The 26482-nt window shown below is 39.3% G+C and overlaps 1 protein-coding gene across 4 annotated transcripts in view; it reads right to left on the reverse strand.

The window, feature by feature from the left end:
• zeb1b (zinc finger E-box binding homeobox 1b) overlaps nt 1-26482 on the reverse strand; it is a gene marked incomplete at its 5' end in the record, with an annotated part of 55492 nt that overhangs the window by 14289 nt on the left and 14721 nt on the right. For all 4 annotated transcript variants that reach the window (XM_083556689.1, XM_083556690.1, XM_083556688.1 and 1 more), the window contains one exon: nt 2210-2368. In XM_083556689.1, the coding sequence (XP_083412815.1) occupies nt 2210-2368 (159 nt within the window). The remainder of the gene's footprint in view (nt 1-2209; nt 2369-26482) is intronic.

Below are 26482 nucleotides of genomic sequence, written 5' to 3' on the forward strand. Positions count from 1 at the left end.
TGTTAATAATTATCTATGATTTTCACGCTGGCTTTTTTTTAAAATATGTTTTCGGATAGAGGAAATTCAATAGAAATACTAGAGTATTAAAAATGGGATGCATTCTGATTCTCAGAGAATGCGTTTTAGGAAGTGGCCAAGTTAATTGCTGTAAATTCTCTGTAGTTTATCACCAGTCATTTCCCTCAGCGCAACATTTTTTTTACCATTAGTAATCCAAGTTGGAAACCATGTGCATAAATGTAATACTGTACCTGTGCAGCACCTTAATCATTTTATTGTTACAGAAAAAAATGCAGCATCGGAATTCAGTTATATTAATCCCAAAGCATTCTCATTTTCACTGATCAAATCCTTGCTTCAAGTTGTTTTTGTTTGCAGGTTTCCAGTGGCAAAAGCGAGTCATTTATTAAGGTTTCCTTTGAAGCATAAACATGTGGTATAAATAGTTAATTGTGGGTGTGTTTGTATTTAAATGAGTAGTGAGACAGGGGCTAGACAATTGATATTTATTAAAGTTCCTTCCATCATCTTATGAATTTGATGTATCCCAAGTATACATATGAGATATTAAAGTTTATGAACAAGTATACATTTAGAATATTTCCAATTCAATGCTAATAAAAGAGAACCCCAGGAGCTCTGATCAGCTACATATTAAACACACATTCTTTTACATCTTGCAAAAGCATGTTAAAGGCCCCTGTTCTGGAGTGGGGTTTTTTTTTCTCTTTTTTTTTTTTAATGATGTGATGATTTGAGATGTCTGGAAGTTTCCAAAGCACACTAGAATGCTTGGGTCAATTGGACTAAATGTTTTAGCCAACGGAGCTTGGGAATGTATAATTTACGAATTGTGAAACCATCATAAAATCTTTGTAAACACTCCAAGAAAACGCACTAGGGAATGTAGCCTGGTTGGAGGAGGAGTGGGGGAGGCAGCAAGAGCATGAGCTCTCCTCCCTCTCCGTTTCTCAATTTCAACAGCTATTTAGTTTTGCAAGACTGGAATAAAGCCACCTCCTTTTGATCCTCAGGTCGCTTGCTTAACCATTTCCCAAAAAGGTCTAGCGCATGCAGTCAGAATGCCTATGTACGTGAATACCGGGGAGAATTTTGACACCCGGACAATTTTTATTCCCTAGGCCCCCCCCCTGTCTACTATGTCTTCTGTATCTTTACACAATCTCTGCTTGTGCAAGGGCATGTGTTAGAATTGTGAGCTTGACAGCACAGAGTAACAGATAAACTAGAAAAGTGCCGGTGCAGCCACTGTACTAGCGGTAAGAATAGAAGGGGTGTGGTTTTATTCTGAGGAATATAAAAGCCGACAGCATGCAGGAAGGCAGCGATTGCTTTTAATCAGGATGATTGAGAGGAAACAAGAGAGTGTGAATCTCTGTTATAAAGACAGGAGGATGAAGTGGAGGTGTACGATGAGGGGGGGAGAGGCTTTAAAACAAACATGGAGCCCACAGAGAGTCAGTCTGTCTGCCTCTGCACTAGGTAGGGGGAGAGCCTAAAGAGCAACAAGGGAATGAGTGGGAGAGGCTGAAATTTGAGACAAACAAAAAAACAGGGTTGAGTCGATACTGTAGACCTGATACTGCTAATGAATGTTTTTCAGCATATGAGTTATGGGTAGTGTAGCCAGAGAAGTGTGTATATCCCAAACTAGAGTACAACTTACATGCACACAGTATCCTGATTTTTGAGAATAACCATATCAATTAAATATTATAGCAAGAAAAGAAATCGATGTCTAATTAGTCAGAGAATTCTACTATCTTGTCTCTTTTGGGCAAACGGCTCATTTATTTGCTTCAAATCTCCCAACTCAATTAATTTGCTGTGCTACTGATGGTTCTGAGACTGGTATATTTAGTTACATTTACTACCCAATACCACTCTTAGCATACGCACACACATTAACTAAATACACTAAACGTACTGTAAACATCCACTCCACAGCAGCTCAAGTCTTCCTCAGAACCTCCATAATCACTAATGCATCACACACCCTCATTCATCAGCTAACAGCTAATGGCCAAAAATTCTGGTGCACAATTTTACACTATTAAGAAAAGATTGCCTGATAAACACGTCTTTCATCGTCCACAAAAAATTAAGGGTTTGGAAAATATAGCTTATGTTTTTAATAATAAACCTGCACCTACTTTTCTAGAATAAAAACTAGTTGGGATATTACCTTCATCCCATCGGTCCTCAGTGCCGTTGGCATCATCGTCGTGGGCAACGCTGTCACCGTCAGCTCCATCAACGAGTGTCCCGTCTTCCTCCACAATATGGAGCTTATCTTCATCATCAGAGTCTGACTGGCCTTCCAGTACATGGCTGTAGTTACTCACTGCGCACACATATACACAGAAGGTGGGAAATATTAGAGAGAGGTGTTTATAAAATGGATGCAGCAAGGAACAAATACACAAGAAAATATATACACAGGAAGTGGAATGTTGGATTAGAGCTGTCACAGGTTTGATTTTATTTAATCATGGCAACCACACAGAAAATGACTCTGGTTGACACAGTTTGGAAATGTGTTTGTGTTCAAATTCCCCTTCATGCAGTGATTGGCTTATAGCTCTCACTCACGTTACAGCAGCAAACAAAACAGAGGTACATGAGACGTTCTTTTATTTCTACCTTTTTCAGACAACACATTTAAGTTACTGCCGTTTCAACTGCCAGATGTCACACGTTCCCATCCATACAATTAATTCCACTTTATTTCAATCATTCATTCTGCTATAACTGTTTTATCCTCATGGGTGTGGATCTGGAAAATCACCCAGGAACACACAGGGGGATTGTGGGCAAAGAGGGTAATAGAGCCTGGTTGGGAAGCCAGTACATCACCATGCATACACACATTCACACCTAGGCAATTTTGGAATACACAAAACACCTACTTGTATGTTTATGGGAATTGGGAGGATGCTGGAAAACCAAGAGAAAGACATTTTAAAGTGCACGCAAGCAGTAATGTGACCTAAGGACGGAAATGGGAGATCGAGCTGTGAGGAAGCAAGGCACTGTACCACCACACCACATTCATTCTACTGTAGCTATCCTTTTTAAAGCACATTACATGTACTATTTTTTTGTGGATGCCACTGATCACTTGAAAAGAAAAATTATTTTCAAAACTAGAGTCCTTTAAAGAGCGCTATGAAGAGAGTTGACTGTGTGATGCACTGTATGTACATTTGTACAAATGACAATAGAGCAACCAAAAATAAGCCAGTGTGTTCTTCAACTTTAGCATTTTTTAGTCTTGTTTGGTGGTGTATATATATATATATATATATATATATATATATATATATATATATATATATATATATATATATATATATATATATATATATATATATTGGATCAAACACCTGCAAACAGTGTAGGACTTGTTTTGTTTTATCAGGTGAAGTATCAAAGGCGATATTTATTGCTTCAACTTTGTCTATGCAACAGTATTATGAGGCCATTTGCGTAATTCAATTAATATTATGTTTAAAAAGCAAACAGGATGAAGTAACAACAGCTGAAAGCATGCAAAAATTAAGTCCGGAAACTGCAGTAGTCCTGATACATAAACAATACTCAGGAAGTACTAGTCTGTCTTCAAGTCTGACTTCTTGACAACCACCCCAGTGTTATTTTCTCATTCCTCATCTGATCCCTGCTCTCACTGTTTTTCATACCACTTAAACTGTATTCTTTTTTTAGATTGATAAGTGTAAGCAACGTTGATTTGTCGTAGCTGACCAGGCGACCTTAATTAGCAGTGTGTATGTGTATGTCTGTGTGCAGAAGTGAGCGTGCTTGCCTCAGCATGATGTGACATTCTATTAGAAGAGTAAATGACGGAGCGATAGCCTAACCTAACGAGTCCTCATTCGTTAAGGTAAGTGCTGGCTGAATGGAGCTGGAACAGAACTGGTAGCATAAATCACACTTAAAGAGTCTGTTTCGTTACCATCAGCAGTACGAGAAAGATGGAGTTGTGAGGATGTAACATAAAATATATAATAAATGATATCCTGTGAGGGTTTTAGTCTGGTTTCTAATATAAATTGTCATTAAGATTAGTCAGGAAAATCAGATTTAACCCTAAAGACTAGCAAATTTTAACTATCCAGATTTTCAAATATACCTCAGTTCATATTGTTAACCTGAGAGTCGTGCTGAGTTTAAAGCAACATAGAGGCTTTTGTGGCAATCATGAGTTCGTATGTCTATTAGCCCAGACAAACTGCTGATTCCTATTTACAGAGAAGAGAAAACAGTACACTCAGGAGATGAGTGTGAATGTGGATGAAGTCTAAAGCACTGTGTGTGTGTGAGAGTTGGATAGAAAGAGAGCGAGATAACACTGAGTGGGTAAGCCATAATAGTTTACATACACTAAAAAATGTTCCTCACTGAAAAATTATACCCTCCAGTCCTGTAGTTTTTTATTGAATTTAACAAGGGGACATTTACTCACTAAGAGAAGAGACAGTGTGTTTTCCCTTAATGTTTCTTTCAAGGTGCACAAATAGAAACAAGTGTATTATGATGATAGAAATGGAATACAAAAGGTGTTAAAGAACAAAAAACAGTGTATGAGAAACTGAAGGTGTGCCAAAGCAATTCCACCCCCCAACCGCTTCATCTCATTTCTCTTTTCCACTCATCTAAGTACCTCTCTCCAACCCGGCCAAATCAATTTTCCTTTGAGAGGCGCAAAGTCAGCACAGGGCTTGGCTATGGAGCTGAAACTCTTGCACACACATATACACACACACATACACACATTTCCACTGCTTGCCTTAATACATTTACATTAAGCTGATTTTGTCCTTTTTTTCCCTAGGACTTTTTTCCCCTGTTCTTTCTCCCTCTCTTACCTACACTGTTATAACACTGTTAGCAAATCTGAACCAATCTCTATATTTGGCATTTTCTTTATCTATCAGGGTCTAATATTCATTCCTGTTAAATAATTAACAAATCCACAAAAAAATTTAACCAAAAATCAGGCAAAACTACATATCCCATCAGGCAGTGCAGGCAAGGGGCACATAAAATGTGTGAGACGGGGTGTGGGTGACTGATCCGTGACAAATTTTTGCAGGCTGAGTTACACTGTCACACCTGAGCGCGTTCATTACTGCCTGTAGGAGCTACATGCAGGAAAAGTGACTAAACAAACACTCGATAAGAGAAATGGTCAACATTAGTTTGGCGACAAACAGAGAGCGCTACACAGACCTAACGGAAAGCAGGGGTCATTAAGCAATGCATATATTACGACTAAGAACGGTTCAACACAAAAACAAAGTGCCACTGTTGATTTTTCCCCACAATATTGTAAAGGTGACTGCATCAAAGAGCAGAACTGTACACACAACACTGTACACTCATTTTGCATACCTGTTCAAGCTCTAAATCCCAAGAGAGCATCCTGTTATGAATAACACAGATGTTTACTGACAAACAACTACTGCTTTGCATGATATGCTGTATACCATCCTTTATGCACATAATAGAGTACACTTTGATATAGCTGTCTTAATGCTCATCAGGAAGAAGCAATCTAAAATCACTGCACATCACATTCTCTCCTCTTATCAGCTCTTATGCTCCCTGTTTTCCCACAGGGCCTGAGTTCTGGGTTAGTTCTCTTAAGCTTCTAATGAAAGCTAACACGAGTCTGTGCATATCAGCTGCCCATTAAAGCCTGAGGCCTGTAGGCCGACACCTGCCACGGACCGCCGTTAAATGCCACCTAACCTGGACTCTGCATAATCCCACAAAGCGCCTGGTCATGCACATGCACACTCCTCTAGAGAAAAAAAGAACATGTACTGTCTAGACCAAGCTACATGTATACTAATTATAAAACCACAATTTAGGCATTAAGATGACATCACTGATGAGCTTTGAGCTTTCGTTCGCATAATGTACAATGCATCTGGCTGAAAATGTTAATTAAAATGTTAATTATAAGAATGATAGCTCTTTCCCTGTCTCTGCTTTATGACTTCCAGCAAATCTGCCCCTCTTCCAACAAGTAACACAGTCCTGTTCAGCTAATCAGGTGATCTAAATCTCTATACATAGTCATATGCAAAACCCAAAGGTAATCTTTTCCTCATTCCAGAAAGCTCCCTCATGTATGTTCAAAGAACAGAAAGAAGAAAGAAGTTTTGAGAAAAGAAAAATGTTTAACCCATATAAGCAACATAATATAATCTCTAATCTCTAATAATATTGAAAACCGACAACTTTATTCTACATATAGTTTGTTTCCAAAAGGAATTACACATCAGACGCTCACTTTGTGTTTTTATCAACATAATTAAATGCTCATGGGTCATTACGTACATGTCCTCATTCTGGCAGGTTGCTTTATGAGCAAACTTGTTTGTTTAGGGGGTCGAAAGATCAGTTTTTCCACAAAACACATTATCAGCCTCATCTGTTGTTTAAACTAAACTAAATACACTGTGCCTCGCATATGTATTTACCTCCTTTGAACTTTTTCACACTTTACAAGGGTTCAACCTGGAACTTATATGGGCTTGATTACGATTAGGTCACGAATCGACACAAAATATACCATAATATTGAAACATCTGAATGTGGATATATATATATTTTTTTACATTTGTTTTCAAAAGCAAGCACAAGTACTAAATTCTCAATGATATGCCTACGATGTGATTCATGTACTAATTATGTGTTTTGGAATAAATCACAGGAAGGAATGTAAAAGATTAACGCTAACACAAACACATGTGTTGAACACATACATATAGATAGTGGATGGATTTTCATCATGGATTTTGATGAAATCTTTAATGGGGATTCCAAGTTATAACTGCATCTCAAATGCAATCACAAACATTTACACAAAAAAAATGCTTTAGTCTGATTAGTCTGTGCTTAAACTGCTTAAGCATCATCAGTGACTCTAACCTTCACATTTCCAGCTCCATGACAGTTGTGTTGAGTCTGTTGGTTGTAATAAAGGTAGGAAAAGCTGACACACTGATGTGTCGCTATGACACATGCACTCTAAGTAAGTGTTATGATTGGACATTCCTGACATAGCATCACTCCCCAGGGCTAAGGGGCACGCTCAGCACTCTCCGCCTCAACCCTCACCAGCCACTCATGTACTCTGGGCTTATCTCTTAAACAAACACTAATTTTTCCTCTGAAATTAACTTTGCACCATCAAAACCAAAATACTACAAAATTAGGCCTTTATTCGTCCTCACATTATTTCAATTTATATAAGCACAAGCATGTGTAAAATCTCATACATTTAGTCAGTAAGTATATAGCTAATGCAACTCTGTGTATAAACTAAAGATTATATGAAAGTGAAGTAAAGTCCTATTGTATTGTAAAAATCCAAAATATTGACATACATAAAGGAAAAAAATACAATGTAATATTAAATACTAGTGTTAGAAAGTCCAATCTGCACATTTATTAAACTCCTACGGCATTTTCAAAAAGAAATGTAATGACATTAGTGTTTTGCTGTGGATGAATAATGAACAGTAGGTCCTATAATGTTCGCCCTCTTCCACTTTCCAGTGTTGCTGTAATTGGCAGGAAAGAGAGTGCCATCGCTTCTGTCCAGAGAGCATGGCCAATTTTGCTCCCTGGGTTTCCTGATGATTTGGGCTCTGGCTGTAGGATTCAAACTCACAATCTCCATTTGAAAGGGTGGACACTTTCTAGTCACGTCCTTTAAATTTAATCTTTACAGGATTTTGACAGCACAACTGCACTGTAGCACAAAGGGTAGAAATGAAGACACACCCCTTTACTCCTGCTATACACAAACATTCCCATGACAGACAATTAACAAATGCATACCTAGAGAGAGAGAGAGAGAGAGAGAGAGAGAGAGAGAGAGAGAGAGAGAGAAAGAGAAAGCGAGAGAGAGAGAGAGAGAGAGAGGGGGGGTGTTCATGTTTGCTCCTATAATCTTCTTATTTTGGCTGGTCCCATTAGGGGTCACCACAGCAGATCATTCTTCTCCATACCCCCCTGTCCTCTACTTCTGCCTCTTTCAAACCAACTACCTGCATGTCTTCCCTCACCACATCGATAAACCTCCTCCTTGGCCTCTTTTCCTCCCACCTGGCAGCTCCATCCTCAGCATTCTTCTACAATATACACCATGTCCCTCCTCTGCACATGTCCAAACCATCTCAATCACACCTCCCTCACCTTGTCTCCAAAACGTCCTACATGTGCTGTCCCTCTATTAAACTTGTTTCTAATCCTGTCCATCGTCGTCACTCCCAAAGAAAACCTTAACATTAGCTCTCCTACCTCCAGCTCCACCTCCTGTCTTTTAGTCAATGCCACTGTCTCTAAACCATACAACATCGCAGGTCTCACCACAGTCCTATAAACTTTACCTTTCACTCTCGCAGATACTCTTCTATCACAAATCACTCCTGCCACTCTTCTCCACCCACTACACCCTGCCTGCACTCTTTTCTTCACTTCTCTAACACACTCTCCATTACTTTGCACTGTTAAAACCAGGTACCTGAACATCTCCACCTTCTCCACCTCTTCTCCCTGCAACCGCACCACTCCACTGCCCTCCCTTTCATTCACACACATCACAAAATACCACAAAGAAGAAATAATACAACAAATCCTTCTGTTTGCTCTTCATCATATGCACTGTTAACTCAGCTATCTTCGGTCCAAATACACACTTACACATAATACTTAAATGCACATACAAAATATGCACACATACACACAGACAACATAAGACGTCTTCTGCCTTCGCCTTACACACATATTCGTAACCACAAGAAGGCGGAACACCGTCACATCAAACAAAAGCCAGTCACCATATGCACGCATACACACACCGACACACACAAAGCATTTAAGCCATGTGTTTCAGAAAAACATTATTCCGGTTGAAGTTATGTTTATTTTTATTGCCTTACAGAGAGGCTGAATATGTTTCCTTAAAGAATCCGGCAAAACAAAATACAAGAGAACATTCTAAAGAACTGTACAAAGTGCTGAACGTGTGAGCAGTACAGGACACATGGAAGTAGAGAACACCGTTTACACAATAATTCCACCAATTACTATCAGGATAAAATGAGCAGCACTTTTCAGATCTAATACCACAGCAATGTAGAATCATTGAATTTGATCCGTTAAAACGGCATTGATTTTATAGCACAGCATCTCGGACCGTAGTTCTGACTGTAACAGAAAGAAGTTAATTTTAATGGGATTGTTGTACTAATCATTGTTTTGAGACTAACAGCTTATTGGTGTGTTGTTATTTAACCTATGCTCATCGATACGGTGATGCTTTTTGTTATGATGTATTTATATAAAGTGTAAGAAATGAATTTCCAGACTCAGCATTTTGGATTCGCTGTAATAATTTTCCCTACATGGGAGAATCAGGAATCTTGTGCTTCCCGGTTTCTCTATTTCGAGAGACAAAAAAGGCCTGAAGAGAAAATGGCTGTTTATGTCTGTTATAGTATAAGTGCAACATCTGCATCGCTTATCATCAGATTATTTATTATTAGATTAGAATTGCTTTGCACCTTAATCCACAATAGAATTGTGTAGCGGTCGGTGCTGCACTGTATTTCACTCTTCCGATTGTTCTTGTTTTATAGTAATTGTTGTAATATCCTTCACTGTTTGCACACATGGACTTGTAGTCCTGTCTGTTGGTCTGCGTAGCTTTAGTTAATTCTACATTTGTTTAATGAAGCACCATTCCTATTGTAGCAGCTGTACTTTTTTGAAATGATGGTAAAAGTTGCTTGACTTGAATTGATGACAGGATGGAACTTTTCTTTTTAACATTAAATAGAATAGAAATAAATAATAGAAATAGAAATGGTTAAAAAGCATGAAATTCTTTGATATATATAAAAATTTTATAATTGGCAAATCACTGTGGTGTAATAGAAATAAAACACCTTGAAGCCATGCTGTATTATTGAAATAATGAATTTTTCTAGGTGCAAATACACTTACCATCTATAGTGGTATAAGTAAAAATATGATTTAGTAGGTGTATAATTGGGAGTGAATATATATGCTTTATGAAGGTGTTCGGTTCAGGTGTGGAAGTGACTTATTTGACTGCATATAAATGAACTGTAAAACCTGCACTGGCCTCTAGGAGACGCTTTATTCCCAAGAGACAGATCTGATGCAATGGTCACAGATAATGCGGTACACTATCCTGCTGTGTACTGCATTTGACTCTCTTCACTGCGCTCTCTTTTTTACCAATAACATAATGAGGGATGTGACGCTGTTTTAGAAAGCCTGTGGTGAAAGCTACATTTAGAAGAAAACAACTGATAAATAAAAAATGTTGTAAAAACCCCGACATGCTCATCTCTCTCTTTCTCTCTCTTTTACAGTTCACCCTAACTATTGGTGTTAGAAGTCATGTGCAAAATGATCCAGTAAAAGGTAACCCGTATTAATAGGTTACTCTTACTTGTAATTCTCATACTATGTCTAGTATAAATTACACACACTCACAAACACACATAAACCCATGAGGTTTTTTTCCACTGTAAATTTAAGCTTGGCCCGAACAGGAACCAACACAAGACAACTTTTCACAAACTGATAAAGACATCATTTTGTTATAAAAAGATGAACATTGACTTCTGTCACTTCTAATGTGAAAATTATAAACCTTATTGACAAAACATACATTTGTAAGGATGTAATCAAACGCTAGAAACCGCCAAGGCATTTGGGAAGTTTGAATATTAAAACAGAGCGTCAATGTGACGTAAGGATGTGTAACCAATCAGCAACAAGCGGACTGGTGCTGCGAACGCTACCACTGTAAAAACCATTAGCTGCTTTACGAAACGTGAGCAAGAGCAGGACCCAGTAGCATGTAAAACTCTTGTATCAGTACAGCACCGGGGGTTTGCTGAGGCCAAAACTTTGTGCAGTCCTTTATATACACCGGAAATGCACTGCTTTTTTCTCACTGTAAATAAAAGCACTGATGTATACAGAGGTGAAAGAGGATATGTGTGTGTGTGTGTGTGTGTGTGTGTGTGTGTGTGTGTGTGTGTGTGTGTGTGTGTGTGTGTGTGTGTGTGTGTGTATTTTGAGCTAATCATGTTCTGTTAGACTGAGCTCTTCTAAATAAGGCCAGAGAACGCGATCATACCTGCGCTATGATAACACAGCCAGAGATTCATCTGTGCTGCAGTGCTGACTCGACTCTGTTTACGTTTGAGGTAAGACCAGCCCCATTCACGGGCATAATGTTCCCAGCACACACACGCACACTCACACGCACACGCACACACATACACTCACTCCAATAAGAAAAAATTAAAAGGCTAAAGTGTAAATGCCTTTCATGGTTAAAGCGCTGTGTAGGTTATGGTATAAGCTTTGGGAGGTATGTTGCTTTATCATTCATTTATCACTTTATCAGACCACTGACAGCTTGCGTTCTGTCTTCTCCCTTCCCCTCCCTCTCCCTCTCTCTCTACACTATGTTGAAGGTAAAGTGAGGAAACATCTGTCATGCCTCCTGGTCAGTGTTCACTACCTATTGGCATGCTTGATAATCTGGACACCCCCTTTCCTGGTTTCACTTCTTTTTCTCTCTCTCTCTCTCTTTCAGAATCACTTTCTGTTTGTGATTTCCCTGTATCATGTGGGAGGGATTTCTGTTCAAGAAAACACATGAGCACACTGTAATATCTGATAAGAGAACCCAGTAAAACGGCACAATAACTCACAACCGTGAGGTTTTGGATTTGTTCAAGAGTCATATTTGATTGTGATATCAGATAATAAAAGTTGATCAACTGGGTAATGTTACAGATCTCATTTTTGATTGATCAGTTGGTTAGAAAACAAGCTCCCTATCCTTGTATTGATTTGGGCATGTAAGTACTGATATACCAAAAGTCTAATTTGATTAATTATTTAACGATGAAGTAAATATAACATGCTCATGGAGCAGTCGTATTCAATTTGAAAGATTTATACATTTCAAGAACAGAGGTTTTGCAATATACACTGTGGAAAGCAGCTTTTGTTTAAGTAAATATTAAGATGCAATTCTGTGTCTGAATAATTGTGATTTCGTTTTTACTCACAATAATTATGAATATCGGTGTCGGTATGCACCTAGTGAAGAGGGAATGTCCCGGTGCTATCATTGCTATAAATTTAGCACTGGCAATGACATGACCAACCTGACTGGTGAGAATACACAGGAACCAGCTCACACCTGCGTTAACAGGAAATGGGGGAATTCATCCTGCTATACTGTGCATTTACTGTACTACAGAACCAACATGTATTTTAATGAGTAGATTTATTCTTTCCCATTCTATTTGTTGTTTTGATTTTCAGTTAGTCGTGTGATTCACTTGAAGCCTCGTTGTATCTTTCTTCCTCTTTACTTGCTGACTGTAAAGAGACTCAGTGAGGAAAAAAACAATCTATTTATAGGATCCTTTTCCTGTGCTTTTTGTAATGAATGTATACCCAGATACCTGTGTTTTACACACTCATATACACACTTCAGCATTTAAGCTGGAACTCCTGTCCACTTCAGAAATGGGCAATAAACGAGTGATTAAATCTTCAGTCTAGACATGAGACTGTCTGGATTGTCCATCCAAAACACCAAATACTAACAAACAAGCCAAGGCTACTTACTACACACTGTTACTGCACACACACACGCACGCACACACACACACACACACACACACACACACACACACACACACACACACACACACACACACACACACACACACACACTGTGTGGTGCTGTCTATTATGAGGTAACCAGGAAAGCTTGGTTATTCACACTGCTCTGTGTGTGTTTGTGTGAGTGTGTGTGTGTATGTGTGTGGGTGGGTGTGCGCGTGAGCATGTGCTTGCAGGGCATTTCCCCGATACAACGCCAGGTGAGCTGAGTCAGACAAAGAAAGGAAAACAGAAGTATAAGCAGAGTGAAGGTTGCTTTACCGGAGGAAAGCATACTGTTTTAAGCCGGTGTGTTCAAACAATCATGGTCTTTTATAAAGTCTGCACTGCTTGTGCTATTCACAGTGCGTTAAAATGGAACTGTTGTCTTTATACTCACATCTGATACAAAGTTGTTGTTTTGTTTTATTTTTCAAATACACAAGCAGGAGTAGGGTGATTATGCTTGGTGTACTCAATGTGTGCACATATATGCACATGACCTATATATCCAGGTTTTTTAATAAAAATATGTGGGCCATTATGGACAGTTGTGTGTGCATGTGTGTTTGTGCAATTTCCTTTGTGCCTGTTATGTCAACCACACACTTGCTAACATGATAAATATATCGGAACACACAGCTACAGGTCCTTGGTTATAGGCCTGTGTGAATGTTAAAGACCTACATGAATAAGTTTCATTGTTCATTTAGTTGCCTAACCTACATCTATTGAAACACCTGTGTGTGATAATTGACCAATTGTGTTAATTAATGCAAAACATACAAACTAAGTTGAAATAGTCTCTGTGGGGAGGAATGGCATATACACTCTATCTGCTGTCAATCACGGTGACACTAGCCAATCATTTGATGCTGCGTAAGCGGAAGCCTTAAAAGATCTGGTTGGCTGGCTTTACATGCCTCAGAGGATGCACTTGTTTGCCACACCTTCGTGGATGGTAGCAGTAAGTGTGATTTTATTTTTTTTTTACCTGCTTTGCTGATATACAACCCATTCAGTATAGCGCAAATGCAGCTGTATACAATCATAGACATGCTAACATTCAAATCAAATGCAACTCAAGAGGGATTTGGCAATGCTGGTATAAAGTTGTTCCGGTATTATACTATTATCACTACCACCTTTTTTTTTTTTTTTACTTTATCAGCTATGAATAAACCCCGGTTATACTTCATACCCTAAAAAAACAAAAGCTGTTTTTATTTACCTCTGACCTGATCAGGTTTAGTTCTGCGTGATGTCATGTGCAGCATTAACAGTATAAAGCATTACTACACCATAAAACGGGCAAGATGTAAGTCACAGCACATAAACACAAATCAGACCTTGTGAGATGAAAAATGTGAATTAGAAGGACAGGAGACAGCAAGACAGAGGACTAGGACAGGGAAAGGCATGTACAAAAAACTGCTAATGACTTAAAAAGACAAAGCATCGTTGTCAGAGACAATGCACATCTTTACTGAGAGATCAAGCTTGAGGCAAGACACTGTCACACACACTCGGCCTCACAGAACGAGACAGAGAATGGGCGGCAGGGGTGAAGACAGAGAAAGAGAGAAGTGGGGGAAGACATGAGAGGGTAGAAAGTGGGAGGAATTGCAAGTGTGTGTGTGTGTGTGTGTGTGTGTGTTTGTGTGTGTATGTGTGTGAATGCACGTGTGCACTTGTTTTTAAAGGTCAGATCTCATAAAGACGAGTCAGACAGCCTGACACTTAAAGAGTGGAAAGACGCCGCAAGCAGGTACACACGTGCATGTATGTTCAAATGCACATATGCAAAGGTAAACAAATGCGCATTATTGCTAGCGGTGCAGATTTTTCCTTTCTTTTTTTAGAGGGGGTCGTTTTTTGAAATCTTCTACTTTCAGAACGGTCAGAAGCAGTAACACACAGCAGACCCCTGATCCGATCTCATTACAGTTTATATACAACATCTCATTATACTCTTATCTCATTGTACTTTCATATACGGTAACTCACTGCCTGAAACGTCACACGTCATTTTTTTTTTATCTCTGAGTGAACCACACAAACACACACACACACACACACACACACACACAGAGAGAGTGAGAAAGACAGAAAGCTCAATCAGCCTTGAGAGCAGAGGCAGTCTGTGTTTGGTGGAACAGGGTAGGATATGTAAAACTAACCAGGCTTAAGAAATAGGGCAGTCTATCGGGGTCAATCAGGAAGACAGAGATGAAGAGAGCAGCACTGCAACTAATTAAAAAGCTTGACACAGGTCAGCTATCTTTCTTTCCTTTTGACCATTGTGTGAACATTCCTCTCCTTAAACACACAGGCATGTGCATGTAAACACACTAGTCATTACTAATCGCATAACGCAAAATGGCTGATTTGGAAAATGTCGCTTTGCACTAAATGCTAAAAAAAAATAAAAATGGGAAAATGAATGACTAATTGAATTTAATCAGCCTGTGTGTAGTGAGTAGGTGATGTGAAAAAAACAACAACTTCTAAATCTGCAATCATACTGTGATTGTTGGAAGTGTTTTTTAAAAAGTGGGCTAAAAGTAAAGAGTTTTTTTTTTTGAGGTTCTGGTTTTTGTAATCTGCTTTACAACCGATAAACCACGGTCATTCCCTTCGGTATCACTTGTTTTGTTTTTTTCCCCGTCAGTTTTCTCTTTCTTTCTCTCTAAAAACACAGCTTGTCAATTTACTGGGAAATCATAAAGCACACTTACTAAAGACTTTCCCAGGCTGATAAACTACGCAAAGAACCATGACTTTTTTTCCCCCTTACAAATACGGTGACACCAATTATTACAATTCCAGCACATTTTCTGCGTATTATTAGACACATTATGTGGAGCATCTGCTGTGCAAGTCCTCGTGTATGAGCTGTTACTATAGAAACAATAACAGATTAGAATGAGCACATTAATAATAACCTATTGTTCATGTACATGACTGGAACTACATGTATGGTTAGACAAAAATAACACCCACTTCTGGCCAATTATACTTTAGCATTTAACCACACTGTGGTGTAAGTCTGGACGTTTTGGAGACAAGGTGAAGGAGGCCTGATTGAGATGGTTTGGACATGTGCAGAGGAGGGACCTGGGGTATATCAGTAGAAGAATGCTGAGGATGGAGCCACCAGGAAGGAGGAAAAGAGGCCAAGGAGAAGGTTTATGGATGAGGTGAGGGAAGACATGCAGGTAGTTGGGTTGAAAGAAACAGATGTAGAGGACAGGGTGGTATGGAGACGGTTGATCTGCAGTTGCGACCCCTAATGGGAGAAGCCGAAAGAAGAAGAAGATATACACTGAAGTAGTAAATCTTCTAATTTCCCTATTTTCCATATCAGGATTTAAGGACGAGACTTGCTGAGATTTTGAACCCAATCAGAAGATGGGCAGACTTTCTGTTGCTGCAAAAGGGAGAGAAATGAGCTGTGGAATTGTGTGTAGACAGAGGGGCAGATTTGATTTCAGCCAATTTAAAATGGTTAACTAACTAAAAGATCAGCCCAGAGAAAAACATTGTTAATCCAAGCAAATACGGGGGATTTGTATACACACACCAAAATAATGAGAGGTTTTATACTCCGGGTTTTGATTTTGAATGATCAGAGGAAATAATATGCATATATGTTGTATTACATACAGAATACACCTGTACTTCATAACACACAAACACACAGAGAGGATTCTTATCTAGTTCTCTGTGACCCTCAGCATGGCCCTCCTGTGAAAGGTTGAAGTGGGCATATACTACTCATTTCTTAGTGGGTGTGGGTGTATAGTGTCCTGTATTTTAGTTTGGATGTCCTTAGGCAGCTCAGGAAACCAGAACACACCGGCTTTTAATAAACACAATGGGTATGACGCAGCTCTCCTGAAAGGTGTGTGTGTGTGTGTGTGTGTGTGTGTGTGTGTGTGTGTGTGTGTGTGTGTGTGTGTGTGTGTTTAGTTTGTGACTGATGGTCAACTTGTCCCCAAACCTACTTAACTTTCCAAAAGAAAATAAGGCAGGAAAAGAAAAAAAGTTTTAAATATATTATATTTTGAGGTCAATGTTTTTCAATGGTCTTTTTAAAGCTATAGCCGTTAAAGAGTCAAATAAAAAAAAAAACTGCAAAGGCCGTCTGTATAAAAACAGCTAATATAGGCTTAAAGTTTTAGTTTATTATGAAGAAACAGAGGATGCAAGGAAGACCAGGCCTGCACTTACACAAACAGCCATGTGAGCTCAGCCTATAGGGAAATGAAATTTGTAAGGAATCTCAAGCACTCCTCTGCTCATTGGGATAATGACATTTGATTTTTGTAGCTAGGCAACACTCCCATATGTGACATTTACCTGCCAGGACAAATAAGTGGCTTATGCCTTATGGGAAGACACACACACACACACACACACACACACACACACACACACACACACAGACACACTTAACCTGGACCCAGACCTTTTTCTGGACCAGATTTTCTGCCGTACAATGGATTGGTCTCAACAGATAAAATTAAATAACTAAATAACTGATACGGATCTAACTATCAAACCTAAGAATTCCACTATCAAAGCTTTACAAACTTTGATCGACAAAACTAAACACATCAGCCATTGCAAAATTTTGATGCACAGATCCATAATTGTGAAATACATTTTTAGAAGTTTATCCTTACATTATTAGCTTTGCCTTATTTTGAGTGTCCACTATAGGTTTTTTTTTATAGAAGTGCTCATACTACAGAACCAAATCTAATATAAACATACTATAAATATAAACGTGTAGCTATCAGAACAAGCCGTGTCGTTACAGAAATTTCTATGTGCTTTTTTAAAATCACACAATTAAATACATCTATTAAACTATCCAGAAGCTTCTAGAAACTTCTACTAGAAACTTCTACTCGTACTTTCCAGCATTAATTTAGAATTACAGCAGATTACAACAGATGGATCAATGAGAGTAAGAGCAAGTGTTGCCTCTGTTTGCAATACTTCTTATATTTACAGCTTAGAGCAAATGACCGTATTCAAATCAACTTACAGAAGTGTTTTGTAGTAAAAAGTATCCTCAGGCTAGTATAATCAGTCAAGGTCTAAGAATACAATCAAGTTCAAACCCTGTTTGTGAATACGCAGGTTTCATCCATCACCTGTGTGCCAGTACAGTGAGGACTCTAAATAGTCTTCTTCCCAAGTAAGAAAGTTAAATGAATGCATTTCTGTGTCCTCTAACACTCTATGCTTTAAAAGTTGAGGGGGAAAATAGAAAGTGAAAACACAAGGCATGTTGACTGACCCTTACCTTACACTGGTCTTCAGATCATTCAGGAGTTGCATGTATTTCGTTTTATTTTTTATTCTGTATCATCACAATTTAAATACACACTGCCTCAACCTTCAACCGGTCACATGCTGCTGTCACTACCTTGTTCTTTGTACCAGGACAAATAAGACAAGATAAAGACAAGAAAAGCATAAACATAGACAGCAGGAAAGTTTATTTGGGAGATGTTTGTCTGTATCTGTTCAAGACATAAAACCTTTCTCTGCAGAACTTGCTTGAGATTTTCCACTACTGGCTGTAAGTGGAATATATTTGGACATAACACACTTTTGACAATATCATAAAGTAGGGCAACACAGTGCTAAAATATCTGCTGAAGTTGAAACAAGATCTCCTTTGATAAAGAAGCCTTGGGAAACCATACTTATTCATCAGAATGTCTCCCTCTGAGTGGCATCGCCGGGTGTGCTGCGCACTGAACGCCACTGTGTGTGAGCGCTCTGATTAAAACAGAGCACCCTATGTCTGACTCTGCTTGGTGTCCCATCTCTCACACACACACACAAACTCACAGTACAGATCTGTGTTTGCAATCCCTTCTCGTGACATGGTCACAATAGTGGAATTTCTGCCAATATTTTTCTGAAATAATCTGCTTCCGGGGTCGTGACTTTGGCGAATGCGTCCAAGACTTCCTGTTAAACTTTGTTCGACCTGAAATGTTTCCCTTCACATGACAGCATTTAGCATTGCAGTGCTTATAAGGGTTTCTTGCAACCTCAGCTCTTTTTGTTTTGTTCCAAGTTACAAGCAAGAGGTAAATATAACCTCATAATTATATATTATAATATAATTGTCCGCTCTGGTCAAAACTGAAGTTGATTGAATCGCATTTTTGCTGTCAATAACAGTATTGCTTGGCTAATAGTCCACTTTGGCATCTGACACACTGGCGCAAAGCCAGAAATAAATCTTAACTGTCTTAAGTGACATCCACTAACATCCACTAGCGCCACTCAGCTCACACAGCACGTGTTGTCTTGTAGAAGATGCTTCATGGCTTGCTACAATGTGGACATAGTGAAGTCAGACAGTCTATTATTTATCAAACTATGTAGAGTGCCAAAGCATTCCTTTCATTAAAACCTATCCAATCAGTTCGGACATTTCACACTCATTTTTTCCTGAGCAGAGGGAATGTCTCAGGAGAATTAAGAAGAACTTGCAAAACCCACGCATATCCACAACATATGTCCATCCCTATAAGGAGTTTACGTAGCTTCTGTATTTACATTCTTCAAAATCCCACTCTCTGCTTAGGCCACTCAGAAAGACACAGGCAAATGTTCTGCCAGTTGTAATACTGTACATTCCGACATTCTTACATACACACAGCTTGTGTCGGACATGCGTGTGATTAATCGGATCTTCTCTGGGACGGCCGAAAACATTCCCACATGCATTCAAGTAAATAGCATCCCTCCATCAGGCCCGACCTGTCCACGCGCCTAATGATCTCTTCTTCACACGCACCAAAAAAACCTTCCTAGAGACACCTATGGTAATTACTAACAGTGCAGTGCAGTCAGATCAGACCAAAACAGAACAAGATCATTTAAAGAACATGATGACATATATACATTATTTTAAGATGCCTTCACACCTCAAGTCCAATTTCCTCAGGATCCTTTGCATTCAAACTCAGAATGAGGCCTGTTACTGAGTACTAATAGATGATGACCACACCAACTACTTGTACAATATATGATAGTGTGAGGATTTCATTATTCTGGGAGGAAAAAAGCATGTCATGGATGACTGATCATGAAAAGTTTTGGTTCAGGGTAGAAAGCTTTTGCACTAGCATTCTGCCATTGTAGCTTTGGCAGCACACATGCATATGTTTCATGGTTTGGTTTTAGAGACTGCTAAAGGGAGAGGCTGTATTTGTTTGGGGTTTAAGTTACAAAACCAGCAGCTTCGGCTGACTTCCAGCTAAATCGCTGAGTGTTCATTTAAGCCATGACGCTTGTTTTGCTAAAACCACAATCAAAACCATGTTACATTCTCCTCAGGAAATAAAAACACGAGTAAAGGAAGGTACTAACTCCATATAGACACCACACAATGACTTTTCAAGCAAAATGAGCCTGTGTCTCTCTGCAAACATGAAGACTTTTTCCTCTACGTCATCAAGTATGAACTACAATTAGTGGATTATTTATTCATAAAATGATCGATACGATTATCAGAATTCAGAAAAGCAGCATGACAGATAATGTAATGCATTGAATAGACCTGAGCAGGAGTGCAGCTGTTCGAATACTGAAAATCATTTTATCATTCCTTTTGGTTGGAAGCTGTGGGTCAAAATACACACATTTGGAAGTGTCTCTGGCTCACATATGTGAGAGGGAGAAAGACTATCACCTCTGAAGTATATGAGCTGAGTGATAACCATTTAATCAATAAAGACCTGTTTCCACGACAACCCTGACCTCCTGTTCCATGTCCTAGACACTATGACTGTTTGTGTTTCACTCGGTGTGGGTGGGTGTGTGTGTGTGTGTGTGTGTGTGTGTGTGTGTGTGTGTGTGTGTGTGTGTGTGTGGATGTGTGTGTGAATTGTAAATTCAAATAACAACATTTTTGATGAAGACAAAATATTTTTATATGATTTATCACAATATCTAAATCACACTGCCATCGTCATATCATCCATGATTACATAAATCTACAGTATACAGTATATCTATATACATTCATCAGATCTATACACATATACCCATCAAATTTAAACCGCTAAATTTCATATTTTTTTGGGTCAGTATTTTGTGCTATTTTAGACTTGAAGAAACACACAATCATGCTAATCACACTTCTGCTTTGTGCAGGGGCAGGCCAATCACAGCTCTGCTTTCTACATCACAGGACAAAACAGCACCTCTGGTTCAGTAGCAGCATTCTCTTCTCACAAGCTGGGTTTTTAAAGTGTTAGCAGCATATGAATTCTGAAAGTGTGTTTGGTAAGTCAGATCAGATAATTGTCGCACTGGTGTTAAAGTGTGTTCGATTTCCATTTGGGCCGAAAGAGCTAATACATCCAGTGCCAGGTGTTGGCTTTATTCATCTCTATTAGCGCACACAGACGAGCTCGCTGAGACAGGTTTCAGAGAAGCGAGGCCAGCACTTGGGCTCTGATTGAGTCAGCATGATCACAGACATTATTATGCTTCCTGATTTAACCGTGTGACAGAGGAGCTGTGGTTTTAAGGTGAGCTAGTTCTGAAGTGCGCATGTTAAACCTACGCAACTATGTGCATTTTACACTGTAGCACTTGGGTACAGGGGGAAGTCCGAGTTTTTGTATGCACAGATGCTAGCTCTGACCTGCCTATTTAGAAATACATACAGAGTTACACCTCAGAATAGGAGATTGCATGTATATGCTTCAAGTGTGTACAACAGCATGCAATAAAAACTACTAATCCCTGGGTCTCCTTGATCCTGTGTGTTTATGAATTAGTGGCCAGCCAGATCACAAGATCAATGTGATACTTTGAGGGGATGCCTAGTTAGTATCCTACAACGTTCCCTGCTGACATAGTCAAAGCTGTGGAGAAGCTGAGATGTTTAGGTGTTTCTAAATGATCTCACTGATGTTCTCACTTAAGAAAACAATAAATGTGAAGTACACTCTCTTCACGTGGTCTTTAAGTAAAAGACTAAACACTGCTAAAAATTCCACCGGTTCACCATTACGGGTTCTAACATCATCCACAAAAGTCCAGAGATGGTCCAGAGATCTCTGTGGCCAAAGACTTTATCCTCGATTGAATTAATTTATTAGACAGTGATTTGATTAGTAGAGAGAGGCAGGGTAGCTCTAAATAAAAGCTTAAGCACAGGATACACAGGCTGCACTGCAGGCAAACTGGCCTCTGCCTTTCTATTGCTTTCCACGACACAAGTCCCTTCTTTCTCTGCAGAGATTTCGATTTGGCTAACGGCATATCTAATCAGTCTCATTATTCCGAGTATATCAGGTTTTGAGGCTGATGAAATCTAATTATCAACTGTTTAATTTTCCATCCGTAAGATGGCAAGTTTGCTTTCCAGTGGGGTTTTTGTAAGGTGTGCCAAAAAGGGCAGAAACATGGTGATGTGCTTTGAGGGGGGGGGGGATATTTTCAGTTTAACAACACAGAAACACAGCAAAGAATAAAAGGATAAATCACAGACTGAAGGAAAAAGCCTTCTGAAGTTAAAAGCCTATCCACATCCTCCTGAGCCAAAGCTGTCCTACATCATCCCCCTTTCTTCCTGTTGTTTCAATTCCCCTCTGTTTTTCATCATGTAGTTTTGTTAGCACTCTGCCTGAGACTTTATAACATCTGAAAAAGGGTGTGTTATACCTAGAAGCAATGTTATTTCTTTTTCAAATTTTTTTTAACAAAATATCATTTCATAAGATTTCTGTCGCCTACGCATGAAGTCCAGCTCACATTTGGGTCAGAATCCAGGTGGAGGTCAGGAATAAATGCACCGATCAATTCCAGCATGTACACACACACACACACACACACACACACACACACACACACACACACACACACACACACACACACACACACACAAAAGCATGTGAGTCTCACACGGTTATCTCATGGGAGCATTTACCCTGTATGGTTTCATTCCACATCTCCGGTTCTTCCTTGCTCTCGTCTCTTCCCTCCCCCTCCATCTATTTATCCAGTTTTCATCTCTGTTCTTCCTTCGAGCCACTCCCTCTCTTTCTTCGTGCCTCACGTTTCAACAGAACAGGCACATTAACTACAGGAAGTCAGCAGACTTGCCTATCAAGATGACTCCTGAATCAGAGTCCCACCGGAGTCGCCATTTGTTGGCAAAACCTCAGCAATTTTACTGCATGTCATTGTGAGTCAAGCCTCAAATAAACAGAGCCACATATAGAAAATGATGGTTTTTAAATGCTGTTTCTTAAAATGCAACAAATATTAGAGATACTAAACTGTATGGATGCTTGTCACTAGGGACTTTTGTGGCTTTGGTTTACATATTTAACTCTACACAGTTAATATAGTGTACATTTGAATCTCAGTGATCATTCAAAGCTGAATTCTATCAGACTCCCTGGTACATGACCTTAGATATCATTATAGATAAAAAAAAAAAAAAAAAGATATGTACTTTACAATGGACCCCACAGAAATGTACTGATACAATTCAGCTACTGTCAATCATTTGTTTTTTTATCATTTTCTTCTTTTCTTTTATATAATGTCAAATAATGATAACCAGTAACCAAGCAGAGGTTTTTGTTCTTTTCTCAGCAGCTCTACCACTCTGGGCGAAGTTGTTCCTTTCATGGAATCAAGATTCAGCAAATGTGAGTCAGTAATCCTGTGTGACCTGCTCTGGCATTGCCAACCTAGGCTAGCGGATGCCAGGCAGGAGCACAGTGACGACCTGGCACAGGCCCTTTGAGCAGTAGAAAGGCCAAGGCCATGCTTTCAGTGGTCATGAACGGGGCTTATTTAAGTCCTAGTATGAATGAGACCAGTCAGTGAATACAGCACAAAGGGGGCGAAGGCTGCTTGGCATGCAGGTGGTGTCGATACAAGAGCAAGAGCTGCAACACTTTTGTAAGTGGAACGTGATGAAACGGAAACACATAATGATTCAAAGTGAGATGCACCAGAGCCACGTTTCTGAGTGTGTGTGTGTGTGTGTGTGTGTGTGTGTGTGTGTGTGTGTGTGTGTGTGTATGTTTATGAAAAACTGTTTGTGTGAGAGTCTGTGGTTTAATAAGATAGTAAGAGGTCATCTTGTTTTGATTTTATGATCATGTTACACTAATCCTTTAATCAACATATTATTATCTTGTTAAGTCTTAAAATCACAAGTCAATTTAAGAGGATATACCAGGTGAACCCTTTACTAGAGTGTACACTGATCAGCACACACACTTCCTTGTTTTTTTAAGTCTTGAGGCTGTGCATCCTGGGTAGCTAATCTCTCCTGACTTCCTGGTTTTGTCTGTATGGCATGAAGGACACAATTCAGGGATAAAAATGCATTAACTTTTCCAAAACAAAAACAAGTTTTTCTTTGTCAACATTAAAACAAATTACATGCTGAATGTCAATAGTTAAATTTTTGGCACCAGTGGTTAGATTCAAGATGGACAGTGACTAGCAGGTGGGATTTAATGGCTTACTGTATTTTTCGGACTATAAGCCGCTACTTTTTTCCCACGCTTTGAACCGCGCGGCTTAAACAATGAAGTGGCTAATTTATGGATTTTTCCTGGGTTTTTCCCAGTTTCACAAACTTCAAGACAAAAAACTGAACCCCATAACATTAGACCAATGAAATTTCCGAACGGGTTCAGGTGAACCAATGAAACTCTTTATATTAAATCAGATGCGCTCCCACTGAATCGGGCCGCACCACATCATAAATATGGATGATGTTTCTCTGATGTTTGACCTGCCGCTCACTCGGACTGTCTACAGGAAAGGAGAATCATTCGTCAGGCTGAAAACAACCGGGCATGAAAAAACGCACTTCACCTGTGTTCTGAGCTGCACGGCATCGGGAGAAAAGCTTCACCGATGGTGATTTTTAAACGCACGACGATGCCAAAAGAAAACCCCCCCGAGAGAAATTGTTGTGAAAGGAAGGAGGAAGACAGTGAACAATGACTTTCTTGGTAGGCTACTGTTTAGATACAAGCCGTGTAACAGACACTGTCTTTCGTTAAAGGCTTATAGACAGGTGCGGCTTATTTATGTTCAAAATAAAAATCTTTGTCAAATTCAGTGGGTGCGGCTTATATTTGGGTGTGCTTAATAGTCCGGAAATTACGGTACTTTCCATCATTCTCGTTGCTGATGAGTTCAAAATCACATTTAGTCTGGCATAATGCTTTCCCTTTTTTTTCCTTTTAATTCGCTATATTAAACACAATGTTGGCACGGCCCAGATCTCCCCTATAGATCCATTAGTCTTATGTAGTCTCATCTGGCTTTCAAAGTCTCTTTTCACAACCTGCATCACATCATTCCGAACCTAAAAGTGTATGTTATGGCTTAAAATGCATTAAATGGACTGCACAAAAATCTGATCATAAATTGTTTAATCCTGTGTTGTTCTAAAACTGGCTTGTAAAGCCATCAATATTTAAACGCATTTCATGTAAGTATTAAAGGCTTCATGTACACAGCTGTGTTATATAATAAATCCAGGGTCTAAAATGGCAGTGTGCGTCCAACATGCAACACAGTCTCACGTCAACTCTACAGCAGGTGAGACCATTAGAAATCTGTGATCTGTACTTGATCCTGCGTTTTCCTCTCCCTATTTCCTATTTCTCTCCATCTGTGATGTTGTTCTTTCTCTTTTCCTGTGTTTCTGCCTGGTAAAAGAAATGCAACACGTTATGTCTGCGCACGTATTCCGACCTCTTACAGTATCAAAAGGTACCTCGGCTCTTCTCTCTCTCCCTCGCGCTTCCTTTCTCTCTTTTGTCAGGTGTTATTTATGAGTTGTGCAGCGGAATTCCTACGAGCCCGCAGCACCTGCTATAGTTGGACTGAGACACAAGAGGCAGCTGCTAGGCCGTGTGAGTGCAGGGGGAAACGTTTAGAAAGCATTTTGATAATGTTGCCTGAGCGTTCGGGGAGGACTGGGAACATTAAAGGAATATTGAAAAAAAAAGCAGAGCGGATTTGTTCAGGGAAGCTGCGAGCGGCAGGGGAGGACTGAGACGCCATTGTGAGGCGGTTGAAGGAGACTAAGAACATTAAAGCCGTGTTGTGAAAGCACTGTGAAAAGCATTGTGAAGGTGTTGGGGAAATGTTCATGTACCCAGAGCAACCGTTACAGTAGGTAATGCAGCTGAAAGTAGACAGCTTTGCCTTTCTACTGCGCAGACTTTTCCGGACAATGATGCTAACAGAAAATAAAAGATAGTATTATGCACAGAACCAAAGGACCCTCTGTTATACATGTAAGCATTTTATTTTTAGAATAGTTTGTCGCTTTAAATGTGTATGCAAGCTTCTGCATGGGTCACAAGTGTATTAAAGGAGCGTGTTTGTCATTTGCAAATGCTGTTAAATTAAAGCTTTAATAAAGGAAAAGAGCAGTCTGTTGTGGCTCCTGCAGACCTGTCAGGTGCATTCCTGTTTTTCTTTATTAAGCTAAGAAGTATACAGGTTGAAATTGTGGATAGAGTATATTCACCCTATTCAGGATAAACACTTCCTTGTTTTTTCTATAAGTAAAATCCTGAGACTGTGCATCCTGGGGAGATAATCTCTCCTGACCACTTCCTGCTTTTGTTACATGATAAAAAAGAAATGG

Source organism: Silurus aristotelis, assembly GCF_946808225.1.
Source record: "Silurus aristotelis genome assembly, chromosome: 12".
NCBI classification, from domain to species: Eukaryota; Metazoa; Chordata; class Actinopteri; order Siluriformes; family Siluridae; genus Silurus; species Silurus aristotelis.